The sequence below is a fragment of the Procambarus clarkii genome, chromosome 1 (assembly GCF_040958095.1).
Source record: "Procambarus clarkii isolate CNS0578487 chromosome 1, FALCON_Pclarkii_2.0, whole genome shotgun sequence".
Classification (NCBI taxonomy): Eukaryota; Metazoa; Arthropoda; class Malacostraca; order Decapoda; family Cambaridae; genus Procambarus; species Procambarus clarkii.
Window position 1 is genome coordinate 22,266,721 of NC_091150.1, and position 18,350 is coordinate 22,285,070.

At 49.6% G+C, this 18,350-nt stretch overlaps 2 protein-coding genes across 5 annotated transcripts in view; one reads left to right on the forward strand and one right to left on the reverse strand.

Moving 5' to 3' along the window:
• Window positions 1-18,350, forward strand: part of LOC123753850 (uncharacterized) — a 490,864-nt gene that overhangs the window by 113,279 nt on the left and 359,235 nt on the right. The window lies entirely within an intron of this gene.
• Window positions 1-18,350, reverse strand: part of LOC123753931 (coiled-coil and C2 domain-containing protein 2A) — a 227,823-nt gene that overhangs the window by 32,576 nt on the left and 176,897 nt on the right. For all 4 annotated transcript variants that reach the window (XM_069321189.1, XM_045735932.2, XM_045735922.2 and 1 more), the window contains exons 23-25: window positions 16,884-16,996; window positions 13,140-13,236; window positions 319-473 (exon numbers count right to left, since the gene is read on the reverse strand). In XM_069321189.1, the coding sequence (XP_069177290.1) occupies window positions 319-473; window positions 13,140-13,236; window positions 16,884-16,996 (365 nt within the window). The remainder of the gene's footprint in view (window positions 1-318; window positions 474-13,139; window positions 13,237-16,883; window positions 16,997-18,350) is intronic.

Sequence of the window (18,350 nt, forward strand, 5' to 3'; positions counted from 1 at the left end):
TGGGAAAGCCATTGAGAACATTTAAAACCAAATTCTATAGTTCATTTTCATTGCGAGATCTCTCAGTTTTCATTCACAAATATGGACTCGTTTCTCTCTGAAAATGAGGTTTTGAGGCAAGGGCGTCGGGAAATATGCTAGATGTGGTTGACATCTCTTTACAGATAGGGTCTCTTGGTAGCTGCCCTTCCTGTGACAGGTTGAAAATAAGATTTTGCTCACTGAAATCAGCCCATAAAGCATGGGAAGCATTAAGGTATGAATGGTAACTATAAAAGTGAAATAAGGTCACTGAGAATTCATTAATGCACAACTTACATTATCTTGATTTGCAAGCATATAAACAGCACTAAGAGGACTGAAGGCATCCCTGGCACCAAAACACTGAGCTGTTGAGGGGTTCCACACCAGCCACGTACCATTTTCTTCGCCGGTCAGCACATAACATGTCTCCCCCTCTGGAATTCCACTCCCTGATAAAGAATGTGAAAATTATTAGAAGATAATATCAATTTATATATGAGATGCTGTTTGGGTTAAATGGATGACAGATTTATCATCTAGCAGAAATGACTTCATGTTTAATATGAAAATATATTTGGAACAGTCTACATATTTAATTGTGTAACAAAAAACCAGTGCTGAAACTCCCCGGAGATATACTGGGCTGATGTGTATATATTTGACCATGGCAACAGTCAATTGAAGAACTTCTAAGCCTATCGTGGACCAGAGCCAAAACATGGACTCCTCAAGAGAGGCACTAGGAGCAATGGCCTAAAGACACCCCCATGTAATTGGAAGCAGTCTTTGTCTGCCATCTACCAGGTCAGGCACCCAGAAGGGTAGGAATCTCAAAACAAACTGCTGCTGGTCAAAAATTGCAAACCGAAAGCCGAACTAGCAAACAGAACTCCCCAATTAAAAACAAGGAAACAAACATGACGTCACCACAACCGCCGTGCATCCATCTGAGCAACCCCCCCCCCTCCCCCTCCCCGGGAAAGGGATGGGGGGTCCCAGACCTTCACGCCAGCAACTCAATTTAGAGGCTGAGCATCAAAAACTAAAAAAAACGCCGGGAAGAAGGGATGTTGGGAGCCTCCAGGTCTCACCCAGATAATAATGTTTCATTACATTCAACGCTGGTTTTCAGTGGAGAGCCCCTTCGGCTCCCCAGAGCTATCTAACCAAAGAAGAAAAGGGACTCACCTGGGAGGCGGTCGTCACTCGCTCCTTTACTCAAAGTCAAGATAACAGGCCGCAACCTGCAACCCAAGGCAATACACACCCGAGAAGAACTAGGAACATTAACAAGGTAATGTGCAGCCAGGATCCTGTTCGACCTCCAATAGCCCCATGCCCAAAAGATAGGCCAGGACATTACCAAAACAACATCCGAATGCCGAACTTACAATCCGTGTGGGCACGTGGAAAGACCGCAGGCTGGCTGGACCGAATAATCCTGAGTACAACTTGGGAGACCTGCTCCCTGGAATAGGGAAGAAGGGGTAACAGGGTCAACCGAAAAGCACGTCTTCTGCCACAGAGGCCGTAACACGCAAATAACGCCGAAGAGCCACAAACAGACACAAAACACGATGGATCCCCGGCTGAACCAACCAAGCATCAACAACGCAAGGACTCCTCCGGAAAGCAGCAGACTCTTTCTTCGCCAGAAAAGAAGGAGACGGCTGCAAACAAAAAGACCACAAGAACTGAAAGAGCAAAAACCCCTGCACCGGATGAGAGCATAAAACTCCCGGACCTAACCCCCAGAGGCCAACGCCAACAAGAAAAAGAGCGGCAGAAAACAGTCCTGAACCGAGGGGGGCCACCCCTAAACCGAGGAGAAAGGAGCAGAGAGCACCCAGTGCAACAACCAGGACAGCTCAGGCGGTGCATGAGCAGGTCGGAGGTGAACAATGCCCGAGAAAGCTTGCAGAACAGAGCAGAAGTGACATCCACCCCAAATGCAAGCTGCAGCGACTCCGCCAGCACCACCCGAAACGAGGTGACAGAATCTGGCATAAAAAGACGGTCCTGAAACAACCAAGAGAGAAAGGACAAATCCGACCAGAAATTGAAGACAACCTACGAAGAGACAAGTCCCGAAAAGACCGCCAGAAAATTTCATACTGCCGTTGAGACGAAACTTGCAGGTGGGACACCAACTAAGCCACCTGATCACCATACAAGTGGTAATAAAACTGCGTCAAAAAGAACAGACGCGAGAAGCAGAGAAGATCGAACCAGCCACGTACTGGAATGGTCCAATCTACTGAAAGAGGTCGAGGCGCGGGATAACCCTTGGGTTCGGATAGCGAGCAAGAGGCGCCTGAAACCAGGGCTGGGCCGGCCACCAAAGAGCCAATAGGACCACTCATCCCTTGTAGTCTCTCTAAGCTAACCAGAACCCGAAGCAACAACCGAACCGGTGGGAATAGGTACAGGAAATCCCAACTTGACCAGTCCAACCGAAAGGCATCAACTCCGACGGCCATGCAGTCTGGGAAGGGCACCACATACACTGGAAGACCCCTCGACCAAGTCAATGCGAAAGTCCACCTCTAGGTGCCTGTACGTCCGGCAGACCCAACTGAACGAGTCTGTGTCGGCCGTCCATTCCATGGATAGGGGAATGAACTGAGACAGGCCATCCGCCAGTACGTCTGACACCCCTGAACGTGAACCACCATGAGAGCCTAACCCTGAGAACTCAGCAAATGAGTCACCTGAAGCGACCAGCCCCAAAGAGCCAAGACCCGCATCAAACCCCTGCAGTTCAGACAATGAACCACCGAGGAGCAGTCCGAATGGAGCCGGATCATTGCTCCACGAGCAACACAAACTCTCTGAAGCGAATGTCACACCACCGCGAACTCCTGCGCCGTGCTGTGAGCCCGACGGAAGGACAGACCCCACCGACTCTGGCCGGCCTGGTGAGCACTGGTCACAAAACCCCAGCTGAGAGACGAGGCAGCCGTGAACACATTGAGCGAGGGCTCGGGGAGGCTTTAGGGCATAGAACCCCCAAAAAAAAAACTCAGAGGAAGCCGGCAATGCAGCAGCAGATGCAAGGCTCCCGGGATCTGAACACAGCGATCATGAGAGCGGCGGAAGGGATGCTCCCGAAGAACCAGAACATCTGCCAAAGTCAGATCCAACCCAACGGGTAGACCAGCACGACGAAGATTAGGCTCCCGCACCGCCGCTTAAATAATTGACATGTGACCCACGTTATATCCAAAAACAGTCATAAGCGGGACTGCAGCCACAACAATGCTGCCAGAGGGAGAGACAAGGAAGCAGTCCGAGAGTCCCACACAAGACCCAACCCAGTCCGAACCTGAGAGGGAACCAATTGGGACTTCCAGTGCACCAAGAACACGAACCAAGCGAGCTGGTAAGGAACCAAATCCCAGGCGAGCAGACACGTGGATTATCTGGGAGCCCACACCAGCCAATCGTCGAGGTAAGCCAGAATCAACCGCGTCACCACGACCCAGTTAAGGCGCGTGGACACACGAGGTGCCAGATCCAACTGGAAGGAAGGCAAAGAAAGCGGTGTCACTCCATGACAAAACTGAGCCAGTCCCTGAACACCGGATGAATCGGGATGTGCTAATACGCGTCCCGGAGGTCTAGAGACACTATCCAGGCGCCAAAAGCAGCTGGACCCCTAGACAGAGTGGTCATGTAAAAGGAGGGGCAAAACACCCATGGGATCATACAGTACAAGTCCAGTATGAATCACAGATCTGCCCAGTCCCGTTTTGGAACTGAAGACAGGCAGGAAACCCACTCCAGGATGACCTGACAGAGCGCAGGGGAAGAGACCCACCCTGCAAGCCCCAATCCCACCAAAGGAGATGGAAAGAAGCAACACCACCGCAGGCTGGAGGAAAAGGACCCGAATTGCCCCACAAATCACGGGACCAGGCGAGAACAAACAGTGCGCGCTTCCTCCCCATCCCCCTGCCAACAGGGCAAGCCGTAAAAGGACCGACGACCCCTACGAAAGCCTGAGTGAAACTCATAGCGATCACTGAGCCAATGACTCTGCAGGAGAGCCAGTTCCAAATCTGGCACTACTGGCTCACAATGACCAAGGTTTTCCAGAGACCTGGTGCGACAATTCTGGGCAGGACCTCCACGCTCGACCCCGGAGAACCTACAAGTCCGATATACTCTGTCAACTAGATGAAGCTGCCTGCAGAAACTGCACCACCGCAGACTCTGGAAACAACAACGGACAAAAGGGGATGAAACACGAAGAGCCAGGACCCAAAACGATTCCAGAAAATAGGACGAGCACCGCCTGTCAGCACGCGAGACGAGAAGCGAAAAACAGACACCGCCACCCTCAAAAATGGCGTGTACAACTTCAACAAGGCAGTCGGCGCCCGAGCTGCCGAAGCAAGCACACTGGACCCAGAACCCAACAACTCCACACCCACCACGAGAAGGTCCGAAGACAGCACCAGCAGGGAAAAGAAGCACAAGACCGAAGCCAAGTGCCCACGAGCGCCCAAATCCTCGGCCACCAGGGATGCCGAAAAGGAGGGAACCTGCACATGTAGCCGCACCTGGCCGACATCATAAGGAAGGATGGGGGCGAACATGCACGCATTGAGTTGCTCCAACTAGCCCCCTAGGAAACCTGAACGACCGTAGTCAATTCCCGTTATCCAAATGAGCAGTCCGACAGGACGAATGCCAAGCCCCCAACGAAAGAAAAGGCAGTCTGCCAGCCAGGAAGACTACGGCACCTTGCAATGCACCCATTAAGGAAAAAGAGTTGCCAAACTCAAAAGAAGCAGGCTTCAATATCAAGGCATAATCCGGGTCTTGCAGGAGGTAAGCCGCAAGGGCCTTCCACACCTTCCTTCCACCAGGAGAGCTGGTCGGCCGAGCGGACAGCACACTGGACTTGTGGTCCTGTGGTTCCGGGTTCGATCCCGAGCGCCAGTGAGAAACAATGGGCAGAGTTTCTTTCACCCTATGCCCCTGTTACCTAGCAGTAAAATAGGTACCTGGGTGTTAGTCAGCTGTCAAGGGCTGCTTCCTGGGGGTGGAGGCCCGGTCGAGGACCGGGCCGCGGGGACACTAAAGCCCCGAAATCATCACAAGATAACCTCAAGATAACTTTCCTCGGTGTGATGTGGGAAGCCAAAAACCTCCAGAAGGAGGGAACCGAAGAACCCAAGGGAACTTGGGACTGAACCCCGGGGAGGAGTTGAACTCTTAACAAAATCGTACAGGGAGGGGGATACAAAAACCTCTCCTCCTGTAACAACAAGCCCCGTGCCGAGGGTACCAAATACCCAAGCAGGGACAAGTGGGGCCCAGGGCTCCCCAAGAAAACTCCTCTCCAGCCCCAGAATCCTCCACATCAGGACCTGGGGCCAAGCTGTCCTCCAAATCCACTGACACTTCAGAAAAAGCAGAGTCCACTGGAAAAGCAGGTATGAAGGCGGCCCGCTGGCGTCGCCCAAAAGCTCCGGCAGGAGTATCAAGCTCGAATGCCTCTGCCGCCGAACCAGAAGGGGCAATCCCCGAAGCCCCCCGAGTCTTACTTAATATAATTAAGTGGGGCAGCTATGGGGCATCCAGAAAGGCAACCAACCTTGCACATTGCTGCAACCTAAACCTCACATGCCATGCTAAAGCTGCCTGCACCCGAATATCAGTCTCAGTGGACTGGGTGAATGGAGTACAAGCAAAAAACCAGCGTTGAATGCAATGAAACGCCATTTTCTGGGTGAGCCCCTACGGCTCCCTGGAGCTTATCGGGCAAATGTATGTTATATTAGACCGGGACATTAGCTAAGGAGTTCAGACCTACCAGGGACCAGCGCCAGAACCTGGCCCCTTCAGAGAGGTTTCAGGGAGCAATGGCCCTGGAAAACCCCTTTGTGGTTGGGGTTTTCCTTTTCTGCCATCGACCGGGGTTAGGCACCCAGAAAGGTAGGCATAACAAAACAAACCCCACATGGTAAAACAAAAAACCGAACAGAGAGGTAGAAACTCTCTACAATCACAAGGAAACAAGCAAACATCACACTTTACTGCCGAGCCGATCGTCCGCGCAGCCCTCCCCGCCCCGAGAGGGGGAGGGGGGGAGCCCCGGACCTACCGCGCCGGCTGCCAAGCTTCAGTTCGTAAGCTAATGTCAACCGGGATAGACGCTTCTCTGGCCTCAGTTTCCTAGGCAGTGTTTGCTTTGTCTGGCGTTCACTGCTGTGTGTTGTGTTGTGCGGTGGTCAGGAGTACCTCATCAGTGCCGGGGCTGCATGTGTTTAGTGGCTGACTTCCCTAAGCGCCCTGTGAGTACTGCCCTTGCGTAACAGGGTTATCTTCCCTGGGGGCGTTCGGGAACCGTTCCCGTAGAGGTTCTTGCTGCTCGGCATTTGCCTCGCCCTTGGGGCCAGCTGGGGCTTCGGGCCCTTGTTTGGCCCTGGGAAGGGATTGGTATTGTGCTGGTTAGGGCGTCAAGGTGTTGCACAGCCTGCCACCTAAGCGGCGGCCGGTTCCTATTGCCTCTGGAGACGGTGTACTTTTGTGGGGTTTTTCTTTTGTTTTTATTTTCATGCCTGGTGGGGGTCTGCCTAGTGTGGTTATAGTTCCACTAGTAGTGTTTGGCGGCCCTCTGCTAGGCCCCCGTGATTGTACACGTCGCAGGGGTTTTCAGTGCTATCCTCTACCCTCTTGTTATGTTTGGGTTTCTTAACCGGTTAGCAACACCTTACCCGGGCTTCCCGTAGCAGTCAGCCTACGGGCCCTGGAAACCCCTGTCTGGGCTCGGTGGACCATTGAATGTGTCTTACGGGTTCCAACCCATCTTGTACAGGATCGTTGGTTGCTGTGCCCTTGTCTCCGGGTGACAGTCGCCACTTTTACCTCTGTCATGCTGCTTGTTGGGTCACTGACACCTTGACCCGGAGTCTTGCGAGAGATTCTCTGCTTGTTCTCCATTACTCTCCTGATGTTATTAATGTTCAGAGTACAGGCAGCATCCGTGTTGCAAGCTAGGTTAGGTTGCTGCAACATGCTAGGTTGGTTTCCCACTCGGATGCCCCGAGGCCAAAAGAGGCTGTTCGCCCCTTTCCCTCCCTGTTCCCGGCTCCGGACTGTTTGTGGGTTTCGGGGTCGGGGCAGGGTTTAGTTGGGGCTGACACTCGGGCGGTTTTCGGGGGCTGCCCTGTTCGGGTTGGGGGACGGAGTTTTTTCAAGCCAGTTCCTCCTGACAAGGCTTCTGGGTCTTACCAGCAGCCCTTTCTTGCTGCCTTTCCCATGGACTCTTGCTTTTCTTTAAGGGCGGAGGGCTTGGAGGATGGCTCTGCCCCGGGGCCTCTGTTGTTGGTTCCCGGGGCTGTGGGGGATGCCTGCTAGCAGTTCTGGGGCGGTTTGCCCCTGCCGGGGTTTTCTGCTGTTGGGCGGCGTTTTTCGCCCATCCAGTCTGCTTGCTTCCCACTTTTGCTGGTGTGTTTTTGTATCTTTAGCGTCAGTCACAGTCCCTGCTCGGCCATTTTCGTCTGCCGGTTTCCCGGCATGGCCACCAGGGCGGTGTTGCGGTTTGTATACATGCGACTGGGTGTGCGAGCGAGCTTCTTGGGTGAGTTTTCACCTTTTTTCAGGTTTTTTTATTCTCCTGTTGTCGTTTCTTTGCTTTTCTGGTGTTTTCTGCCCGTTGCCTGTTCCTCTGGGAACGTTTGGGGTGTTGATTTTACACCGGGTTTTCCATTTTGTCTGATTTGGGTTTGGGCCTTTGGGTTTGGACTCGGTGTCCCCTGGCTGGTATGCTTGCTCCCACACCTTGTCCCTCGGTTTTAGGTCTGTTATGACCGTTTTCCCAGGGGGTTCTGTCTGGGGGCTGTGCTTTGCCTTTCTGTGGTGTTCTCCGCCGGCAAATGTGGTGGTTTGGGCTCCCCCTGGTTCGATTCTGGGTTCCTTTGGGTTCTTTGGTTTCGTTCCGGAGGTTTCTTCCTCTTGGGGCCCCCTTTGTGGGTTCAGGGGGCTTTGTTTCCTTGTGTGACCTGGTTCTGCCTTCTGGGGTTCCGGGGTCTTCCTGGCTTGCAGACTGATCTTTTTGGGTCTTGGCACATGTTGTGGTTGTGCTGGGACTTTGAGGTTTTGCTGTCGAGGTGGGCCTTTTGATGCAGTTTTGTGCCTTCTTTGCCTGGCCTGCATGGTGCTCTCTGCCCACAAGTCAGTGACTGGTACTTTTCTTTTTGCAATGTATGTATGTGTGTACGCATGTACATGTGTACGCTGTGTGTGTACTCACCTAGTTGTGCTTGCGGGGGTCGAGCTCTGGCTCTTTGGTCCCGCCTCTCAACCGTCAATCAACAGGTGTACAGATTCCTGAGCCTATTGGGCTCTATCATATCTACACTTGAAACTGTGTATGGAGTCAGCCTCCACCACATCACTTCCTAATGCATTCCATTTGTCAACCACTCTGACACTAAAAAAGTTCTTTCTAATATCTCTGTGCCCAAATGACAGAGATATGTGGCGCAAATGTATCATTGATACATTGATACATTGATACATCGATATGTATCATTTGGGCGCTCAGTTTCCACCTGTGTCCCCTTGTGCGTGTGCCCCTTGTGTTAAATAGCCTGTCTTTATCTACCCTATCAATTCCCTTGAGAATCTTGAATGTGGTGATCATGTCCCCAGATGTGTGTGTAATTACCTAAGTGTAGTTACAGGATGAGAGCTACGCTCGTGGTGTCCCGTCTTCCCAGCACTCTTTGTCATATAACGCTTTGAAACTACTGACGGTCTTGGCCTCCACCACCTTCTCACTTAACTTGTTCCAACCGTCTACCACTCTATTTGCGAAGGTGAATTTTCTTATATTTCTTCGGCATCTGTGTTTAGCTAGTTTAAATCTATGACCTCTTGTTCTTGAAGTGCCAGGTCTCAGGAAATCTTCCCTGTCGATTTTATCAATTCCTGTTACTATTTTGTATGTAGTGATCATATCACCTCTTTTTCTTCTGTCTTCTAGTTTTGGCATGTTTAATGCTTCCAACCTCTCCTCGTAGCTCTTGCCCTTCAGTTCTGGGAGCCACTTCGTAGCATGTCTTTGCACCTTTTCCAGTTTGTTGATGTGCTTCTTAAGATATGGGCACCACACAACAACTGCATATTCTAGCTTTGGCCTAACAAAAGTCATGAACAATTTCTTTAGTATATCGCCATCCATGTATTTAAATGCAATTCTGAAGTTAGAAAGCATCGCATAGGCTCCTTGCACAATATTCTTTATGTGCTCCTCAGGTGATAGTTTTCTATCTAGAACCACCCCTAGATCTCTTTCTTTATCAGAATTCTTTAAAGATTTCTCACATAATATATAGGTTGTATGGGGTCTATGTTCTCCTATTCCACATTCCATAACATGACATTTATTAACATTAAATTCCATTTGCCAGGTGGTGCTCCATATACTTATTTTGTCCAGGTCTTCTTGAAGGGCATGACAATCATCTAAATTTCTTATCCTTCCTATTATCTTAGCATCATCAGCAAACATGTTCATATAATTCTGTATACCAACTGGTAGATCATTTATGTAGACAATAAACATCACTGGTGCAAGAACTGAACCCTGTGGTACTCCACTTGTGACATTTCTCCATTCCGATACATTGCCTCTGATTACTGCCCTCATTTTTGTGTGTGTAATTACCTAAGTGTAATTACCTAAGTGTAGTTACAGGATGAGAGCTACGCTCGTGGTGTCCCGTCTTCCCAGCACTCTTTGTCATATAACGCTTTGAAACTACTGACGGTCTTGGCCTCCACCACCTTCTCACTTAACTTGTTCCAACCGTCTACCACTCTATTTGCGAAGGTGAATTTTCTTATATTTCTTCGGCATCTGTGTTTAGCTAGTTTAAATCTATGACCTCTTGTTCTTGAAATTCCAGGTCTCAGGAAGTCTTCCCTGTCGATTTTATCAATTCCTGTAACTATTTTGTATGTAGTGATCATATCACCTCTTTTTCTTCTGTCTTCTAGTTTTGGCATATTTAATGCTTCTAACCTCTCCTCGTAGCTCTTGCCCTTCAGTTCTGGGAGCCACTTAGTAGCATGTCTTTGCACCTTTTCCAGTTTGTTGATGTGCTTCTTAAGATATGGGCACCACACAACAGCTGCATATTCTAGCTTTGGCCTAACAAAAGTCATGAACAATATCTTTAGTATATCGCCATCCATGTATTTAAATGCAATTCTGAAGTTAGAAAGCATAGCATAGGCTCCTTGCACAATATTCTTTATGTGGTCCTCAGGTGATAGTTTTCTATCTAGAACCACTCCTAGATCTCTTTCTTTATCAGAATTCTTTAAAGATTTCTCACATAATATATAGGTTGTGTGGGGTCTATGTTCTCCTATTCCACATTCCATAACATGACATTTATTAACATTAAATTCCATTTGCCAAGTGGTGCTCCATATACTTATTTTGTCCAGGTCTTCTTGAAGGGCATGACAGTCATCAAAATTTCTTATCCTTCCTATTATCTTAGCATCATCAGCAAACATGTTCATATAATTCTGTATACCAACTGGTAGATCATTTATGTACACAATAAACATCACTGGTGCAAGAACTGAACCCTGTGGTACTCCACTTGTGACATTTCTCCATTCTGATACATTGCCTCTGATTACTGCCCTCATTTTTCTATCAGTCAGAAAATTTTTCATCCATGATAGAAGCTTACCTGTCACCCCTCCAATATTTTCCAGTTTCCAGAACAACCTCTTATGTGGAACTCTGTCGAAAGCCTTTTTGTGTGTGTGTGTGTGTCTTTTCGAAAGTGTGTGTGTGTGTGTGTGCACATGTGTATACACACGTGTGTGTAACATATCTTGTGTGTTTGTGTATATGTATATGTATGTGTATATACATAATGTGTATGTGTGTGTACTTTTTCTTTCGGAAGGGGTTCTGTTCCCTTCTCTGTTGTTTGGGCGCTAGGGGAGCAGCTTGCTCTGCTGACTCTCGCATGGTCCCGCTGTTGGTGGGCGCTTTTAGTTGTCTTCCGCCCTCTGGTGGAGTCGGTAGACGGCTTCTTCCCCTTTGGGGGGGTTCAGAGCTGGCGGGGTGGGCTTCTTCCCCTGCGCTTCGTCATGTCATCTTAGTGGGTGCGTTGGAGGTGGTCGATCCGCCCCATCCTTGTGGGGTTCCCGTCTGCTCCTTGCAGTCATGGGCCTTTCGCATCTGCAGTTCTTCTGGACTTCTTCAGTCTGCGCCCTGGATTCTATGCCCTCCTGGGAGGACTGTTGTCTCAACTGATGGAACTGTTTCCATCAATTCAACTGATGGAAACAGATTGTTTGCTGGCTCAGCCTTGGTTTCAAGTGCTGCTTGTTTGATGTCCAAATCCTGGCATTTTTCCATGGCTCTGCTTCTTTCAGGTCAGCCCAGTGACATATTTCACTTGTTTGACTTCGGTGTTTCGTGTCAGCTTTTCTACGTGTCTTTATCACCCTCTTTATGACGAGCAGGTGACTTCTTTGATGGTGTCCCACCTGTGTGCTTTTTTTTCAATGACAGTATGAGGATTCATGGTATTCCTTTTGCCACTTTCTTTCCCCTTGGTCATTGTTCATTGGTTTCAGGGTGCATGGACACTCTCCTTTCTTTCTTGAGTTTTTCTTGATTGGCATCTCATGGTAAATACTGTACTGTCGCCTGGTATTGTGCAGTTCTGGTGGAGCCCCTGTAGCTTGTGTTCAGTGTTGATACTACTTCTACACTGTTCTGCAGGTTGTCTCGTGCTTTGTTTCACCTCAGGTCTGCTCATGAGCCACCTGAACCTGCTTAGCCTTTGGACCACATTCTCCCTTTTCTTTCCTCTTCTAATTTTAAGGCATCCCCTTCAGTCCACGATTCCTTCTCCAAGGCATTTTTTTGCTTTCCCTTGCCTCCAGTTATCCAGTCAGGAAACTTCTTGTTCACCTCTGAAGGCACAGTTTCTGTTCTTGTGGCTCTAGTGGACATTTTGTTCATTTGCAGCCAGCTCCTCCTCTTCTGGCAAAGAGTAAGTCAGTTGGCTTCCAGAGGAGATCTTTGGTTATTGATCCTTGGTTGATCTGCCCAGGAATGCATCATGCCCCATGTCTAGTGGCGGCTCTCCACTTCTACTGTCATGGCACCGATTCTGCTTCAGAGGCTGCTCTGCAGGTTGATCCAGTTTCCTTGGGTTCCCTGTTCCAAGGCTTGTATATCTCAGGTCATTCACAATGTTATTAAGTCAAGCCAGCCTGTGATCTACCCTCGTCTCAATGATGCTAGGAAGTATGCTGCTTGTTTGGCTATGTTTGCTAATGTCCTGGGTCGATATTTGGGTACAAGGTGTTTTGGAGGTCTAACAGGGCTCTGGCAGCCCAGTATTTGGTGAATGTTATTCTGCCAAATTAACCTCGGTGGCCTCACTGCTCTTGTATGGCCTTTGGTCGTATCTTTCATCCTGGGGTCTCTTTTTCGTCTTGACTCCTGAGGTAATCCCTCCTCCCTTATAAGTTTCCATGTATTCTCCATGGGTAGATAGCTTCAGGGTGCAACAAGGTTGATACCTGGTTGATACCTGGTTGAAGGGAGGTTATTCCCCAGAAAACCAGCGTTGAATGTAATGAAACTTTTATTTCAAGGCAAGCCCCAGTGACACCCTGGATTTCCCCAATCCATTCCGGGTCATCGGGTGCGAGTTTATTTCTGCTCCAGTGTAACACTCTGGGAAAGGTCAGTCAGAAAGGTCTTGAATCCAGATAACTTTTTGGATGACTTTTTTGGTGAGCAGGCAAAAAGTCACCACTCCTTGCACCTCTATGAGAAGGCCAGGTTCTGGCACTGGTGCCCAGTAGGCACACCTGCAGCATACCTGGAGAAAGTTTCGGAAGTTCTTCTACTCCCCGAGCCCGGCCTGGGGCCAGGCATATAGAATGGCACAGCTGATGTGACCTGGTAGATGGGAACCATCTCAGTATGTAGCTTCAGGGAGCCCCTGGGGCTCACCTAAAAATGGACATTTCATTACATTCAACATTGCTTTATTAGCTTTCATAACTTTGAATTCTATGATGTGAAACCCATAAACATAACCCACCTAAAAGAAGAAATGCTGCTTTCCCAAGATGAAGAAAGAAGTTTGTGAGTAAGACTGCATGCTCTTCTTCATCTCCAGTCAACATGGTCAAAAATTGCTGAAAAAAAAATTATTCCAAGTACAGTACAAGTTAATGATGATTAAAGTGCATTGATTTTTATATGGGTGCAAGACCATTAAACTTTATTGAAAAAACCAGCGTTGAATGTAATGAAACGCCATTTTCTGGGTGAGTCCCGGAGGCTCCCCAGAGCTATCCAGGCTGAATGGATATGTATAACTTTCTGGCATCAGTCAAAGTGCTAGGAGTTCTTGCCTACCGGAGACCATGAGCCAGAACCTGGCCCCCTCAGAGAGGTACGAGGAGCAATGGCCTATAGAAACCCCCTTGTGATTGGGAGCATTCTATGTCTGCCATCGACCGGGACAGGCACCCAGAAAGGTAGGCGCCCCAAAACAAACCCCTATTCTGGTGAAATTATTGCTACCAAAAGCCGAACAAGTGGACAGAACTCCCCAAACAAAATTATCAAACTAGCATGACGTCATCATGTTGCCGCGCCACCGTCTGCGCAACCCCCCCTCCCCAAGAGGGGAAAGGGGGAGCCCCAGATCCTCCACGCCGGCGATCCAACTGGCAGTTCTTAGGCTGGATGTCAAAATATGCGAAAACGCCGCCGACCGGAGGAAGGGAGGGATGCCAGGGAGCCTCCGGGACTCACCCAGAAAATGGCGTTTCATTACATTCAACGCTGGTTTTCTGGGGGGAGCCCCGTCGGCTCCCCGGAGCTACCTTACCAAAAGATAAGTAAAACAGGGAAGAAACCGGGAGGCGGATACACACATCCTAACTGAACAACCAAAACCAGAGACAAAACAAAGACCAAAACGAGACGAAAAAAGACCACCCATGCCAACGACCAGGACGGCCCCAAAACTCAAGAGCAGGCCAGAGGGGAACGATGCCCAGGACAGCAAGTAGAATGGAGCAGAAGGAACCGCAACACTGAACACAAGCAGGAGCGGCTCTGCCAGCACCATCCAACATGAGGTGACAGGACAATCCCAGACAACGGTTCCAGAACAACCCTGAAGGAAAGACAAACCAACCCTATCAAAGACCGAAGGACCCTTCGCAGCGATAGGAAAACCAAACACCGCCTCCGAGCCGAAACGTGCAGGTGGGAGACCAATAACGAACCCACCTGTGCCGACACAAACGACGAGAAACGAACACCACGATCGAAAGCGCAAAACGCGAATCTAAAAACAGCGACCCCGCAACCCAAAGGAGCAACATAACCAGCTCCAGCAGGGAAGAATGATACACACATCCCCGAGGCATCCAAGAGGAGAACCACCGAGGACGAGAACCGCAGGAAAACAAACACACCCGGTCCGGAAAAGGAACAAGGAAAAACCGAAACCAGGACCGGAACCCAGCAAACCCGGTTCCAAGAAAAGGAACCAGGAAGGCAGGAGCGGCAGAACGAAAAGTCCACACAACCCCCCCCCCCCACAGACAGCGCAAGCCGAAGCCTGCAGAAAACCACACAGAAATCGCAGGAACTAGGTACCAAAACGGAACACCGGAGAAGTCCAAAAGCAGGTCGTGGAACATGGACAGAGGTCCACCGGAGCACCAAACAGGATAATCAAGAAGCACTGACCCAGATACACAAAAAAGTGTAGCAAGGGGGAGGAAAAACTGAATTAGGTAAGGAAAACCACGAATACGGCCCAAGGAGCGGCCGGGAAGTAACGCACACGACCAACCACAAAATGTGTAGAGGAGCGCGTACATACCTGAGGGACCTTACGGACAGCTGGGTTATCATGAGGGTCTTGAGATGATTTCTCCCTCGGCTATGTGAGGGTGCAGTCAGGCACCGAAGATAGGCAAGGAAAGTGTCCAGACAGGGAAAAGACCCAGGGGTCTACAACGAAAACAAAAGCACCGAAATGCAGGGCAGAGCCCCACAGGACAACAAAGAACAAAAGATGGACAAAAGGCACTAAAGACGCACGCAAGGTGACCAAACACCACACCCAACACCCCAGTCAGGAGCCATCGACGCAATCCCGCCAAGCGGGGAAGAGTAAACAAGGATGGAACAGTGAACAAGGGTGGCGGAAGGAGTAGAGTATCCCAAGAAGATACTCGTACCAACTGCATGAGCCTAACTAGAGAAGCAAAGCTCTACAGAGTACCAACGATAGAACTCAAACTGTTCCGTATATCCAACAAAAAGTCCTGCCAACCTGTGGGGAACTGAGGCGGCGCCCAAGCATATAACCAGCAGAGTAGCGAATAATAACTAGTCTACCTGCAAGTGTGGTCTAGAACAGACATTCGAGACACCGTACCGACACACAGTACGCCCAACCCGCACCATTGCCTGCCAACGATCACCCACAACTACTGTATATGCAACAAAAGATAAGTAGTTCCTCAGTGTTTGTGTTAATTGACCAATCTCCACGAAACAATAGAAACTGGGATAGTGGCACACGCCACCCTTGCGGCACAGTAACAGGCCCGGTGATGTGCAGAACCAAGTACCACGTAACGTGGTGGTGGGGCCCCACTATTGGTGCAAGGGCGGGTTGGACATGTAAGTGAGTGGGAATGTATGCTAATCTTCTTGTTTGAGGAGCTGTTCACTTGAGACAGTTAAGCAAATACTACCCCTACCCAGAGGCAAACAGGGGTGAAAGAAACACCCCAACTAACTCCAAGGGTGGCCAATCACCGAACAGCAAAATACCTTGTGGAGGTAGCCCCCAAGGTGACTTGTGGGAGATGACCCCAAGGGCAGTGCTTACTGGCACCTAGGGAAGGTGACCCTATCTTATCTTGAGGTTATCTTGAGATGATTTCGGGGCTTTAGTGTCCCCGCGGCCCGGTCCTCGACCAGGCCTCCACCCCCAGGAAGCAGCCCATGACAGCTGACTAACACCCAGGTACCTATTTACTGCTAGGTAACAGGGGCATAGGCTGAAATAAACTCTGCCCATTATTTCTCGCCGGCGCCCGGGATCAAACCCGGGACCACAGGATCACAAGTCTAGCGTGCTGTCCGCTCGGCCGACCGGCTCCCCCCTTGGTGCATGCAACCCGATTCCTTGTGAATACACTCTTGGCTCTCGCACCACCAAGCACAGCACCACACCACAAGGCACAGGAATGGAAATCAGGAGCCAGAGTCGCACGACCTTGCCAGCCTCACATCGGCCACAGAAGTGCGGTTGGATAGCCGGGACGGAGGTTTGGGGCTCCCCCTTCCCTCTCCTGGGGAGGGGGGCAGCTGCGCAGACAGCTGGGCGGTGATGGTTGTGACGTCATGCTTGATTTAGTTTAGGGAGTTTTGTCCAACAGATCGGCGTTCAGTGGCAATTTTTAACCAGACAGGGTTTGTTTTGGGGTACCTAACTCTCTTGTGTGCCTAACCCGGTCAATGGCAGACATGGAATGCTTCCAACCACACAGGGGTTTCTATAGGCCATTGCTCCTCGTACCTCTCTGAGCCAGGTTCTGGCTCGTGGTCCCTGGTAGGCCTAAGAACTCCATTCGCTTGACTGATGCCAGGGTCTAATACATTCATATCAGCCCGGATAGCTCTGGGGAACTGAAGGGGCTTCACCCCCCCCCCCCAGAAAATAATAATAATAAAAAGACATTAGAGTACAATAACTTTTTTAAATGGTATGTCTGCATGTAGACACACCTCAGCTCTGACCTACCTCAGAATTGGCCCATATGTCACAAGCCCCTGGGAACAGAGTCATATCTGCAAGGGACGGAATCAACGAAACATACCATGCCACACGATGCGCAGTTTCAACCAAGTTTTCACCTGCAAGGAAATGGAACAGTAATATGTTGGCAATGACTATATTATTATAAATTTACCTTAGGCTTGTACAAAACTATAGTGATAGCTATGTAAAAGTATTCCATACGGTAACTTGATTACTAAATCATAATACAGGAAATCCTTTACTTGTTCAGGGGTTATTGTTCCTACAAAAGCCATACAAATCAAAATGTGCATAGGCCAAACAGTGGTATGACATAGAGGACAAAATAAGGCTAATTATCTGATACCTCAAAACATTCTTCCTTTGAACTTTGATTCCTTTGTAGAGGTGGCCTATGCTACTCTTTATACACTTTACCTCTCTCAAACATACTACATTTAGCACAGCCAATTCAATACATGGGGGATTTTGCTCAATCAGCCAGATCTTTGGAAACCCTTACAAGTTATTCTCTCTCCATGTTTTTGGGGAAGGACTTTAACCATTATAACGCATGTACAGGCTTGCCTTATGATAAATGAATCAAGTAATTTTTTTTGTAACGGCCCCCTTCGGCAACTCCTTGAGTTATCCACCTGGTTTGTGCCAGGTTCCACTGCTTCAGGAGCTCATACTGGAGACCAGAGCCATGCACAGAGGGGAGAAGTCGAATGAAAGGCTAGAGAGTGGCACTTCCCAGGGCTCTGTCCTTGGACCATTGCTCTCTTTATGTAAGTGACCTCATAGAGGGAGTAAGCTTGCACATGTCGTTGTTTGCAGATGATGGAAATTTAATGAGAAAAACAAGCATTGAATGTAATTTGATTGATCATTCGATCAATCAAATCACATGTGTGGGAAATCAATCATATGTGGGAAGGGCGCCACATATATCGAGAGACGCCGACACGAAAAGGTCCACCTCTGGGGTCCCGTACGTCTGGCAGAGCCAACTGAAGGAGAGGGCCTTGACCATCCATTCTGTGGACAGTGGAATGAATCGTGACAGGCCAACTGCCAGGACATTGGACACTCCCCGGATGTGAACTGCACGGAGAGCTAAACCCTGAGAAATCAGCCGATGATTCACTCGAAGTGACCAGCCCCAAAGAGCGAAGGACCGAAGAGAACCCCTGCGGTTCAGGCAATGAACCACAGGAGAGCAGTCAGAGTGGAGCCAGATCGTAGAACCCCGAGCGACCCGAACCCTCTGCATGGAAATCCTAACTGCCAGGCCCTGGGGCAGAGTCATTCTCCACACCCTCTAGCCCTGAAGAAAAGGGGTAGAGTCCCCTAAAATTCTAGGGAAAAGACAGAGAAGAAGAGGGTCCACTGGTAGGACTCAGAAGCCACGGCAGGAGGAGCAGGCTTGAATGGCTCTGTCCCTGACCCGAAATGAGCAGCCCCCCG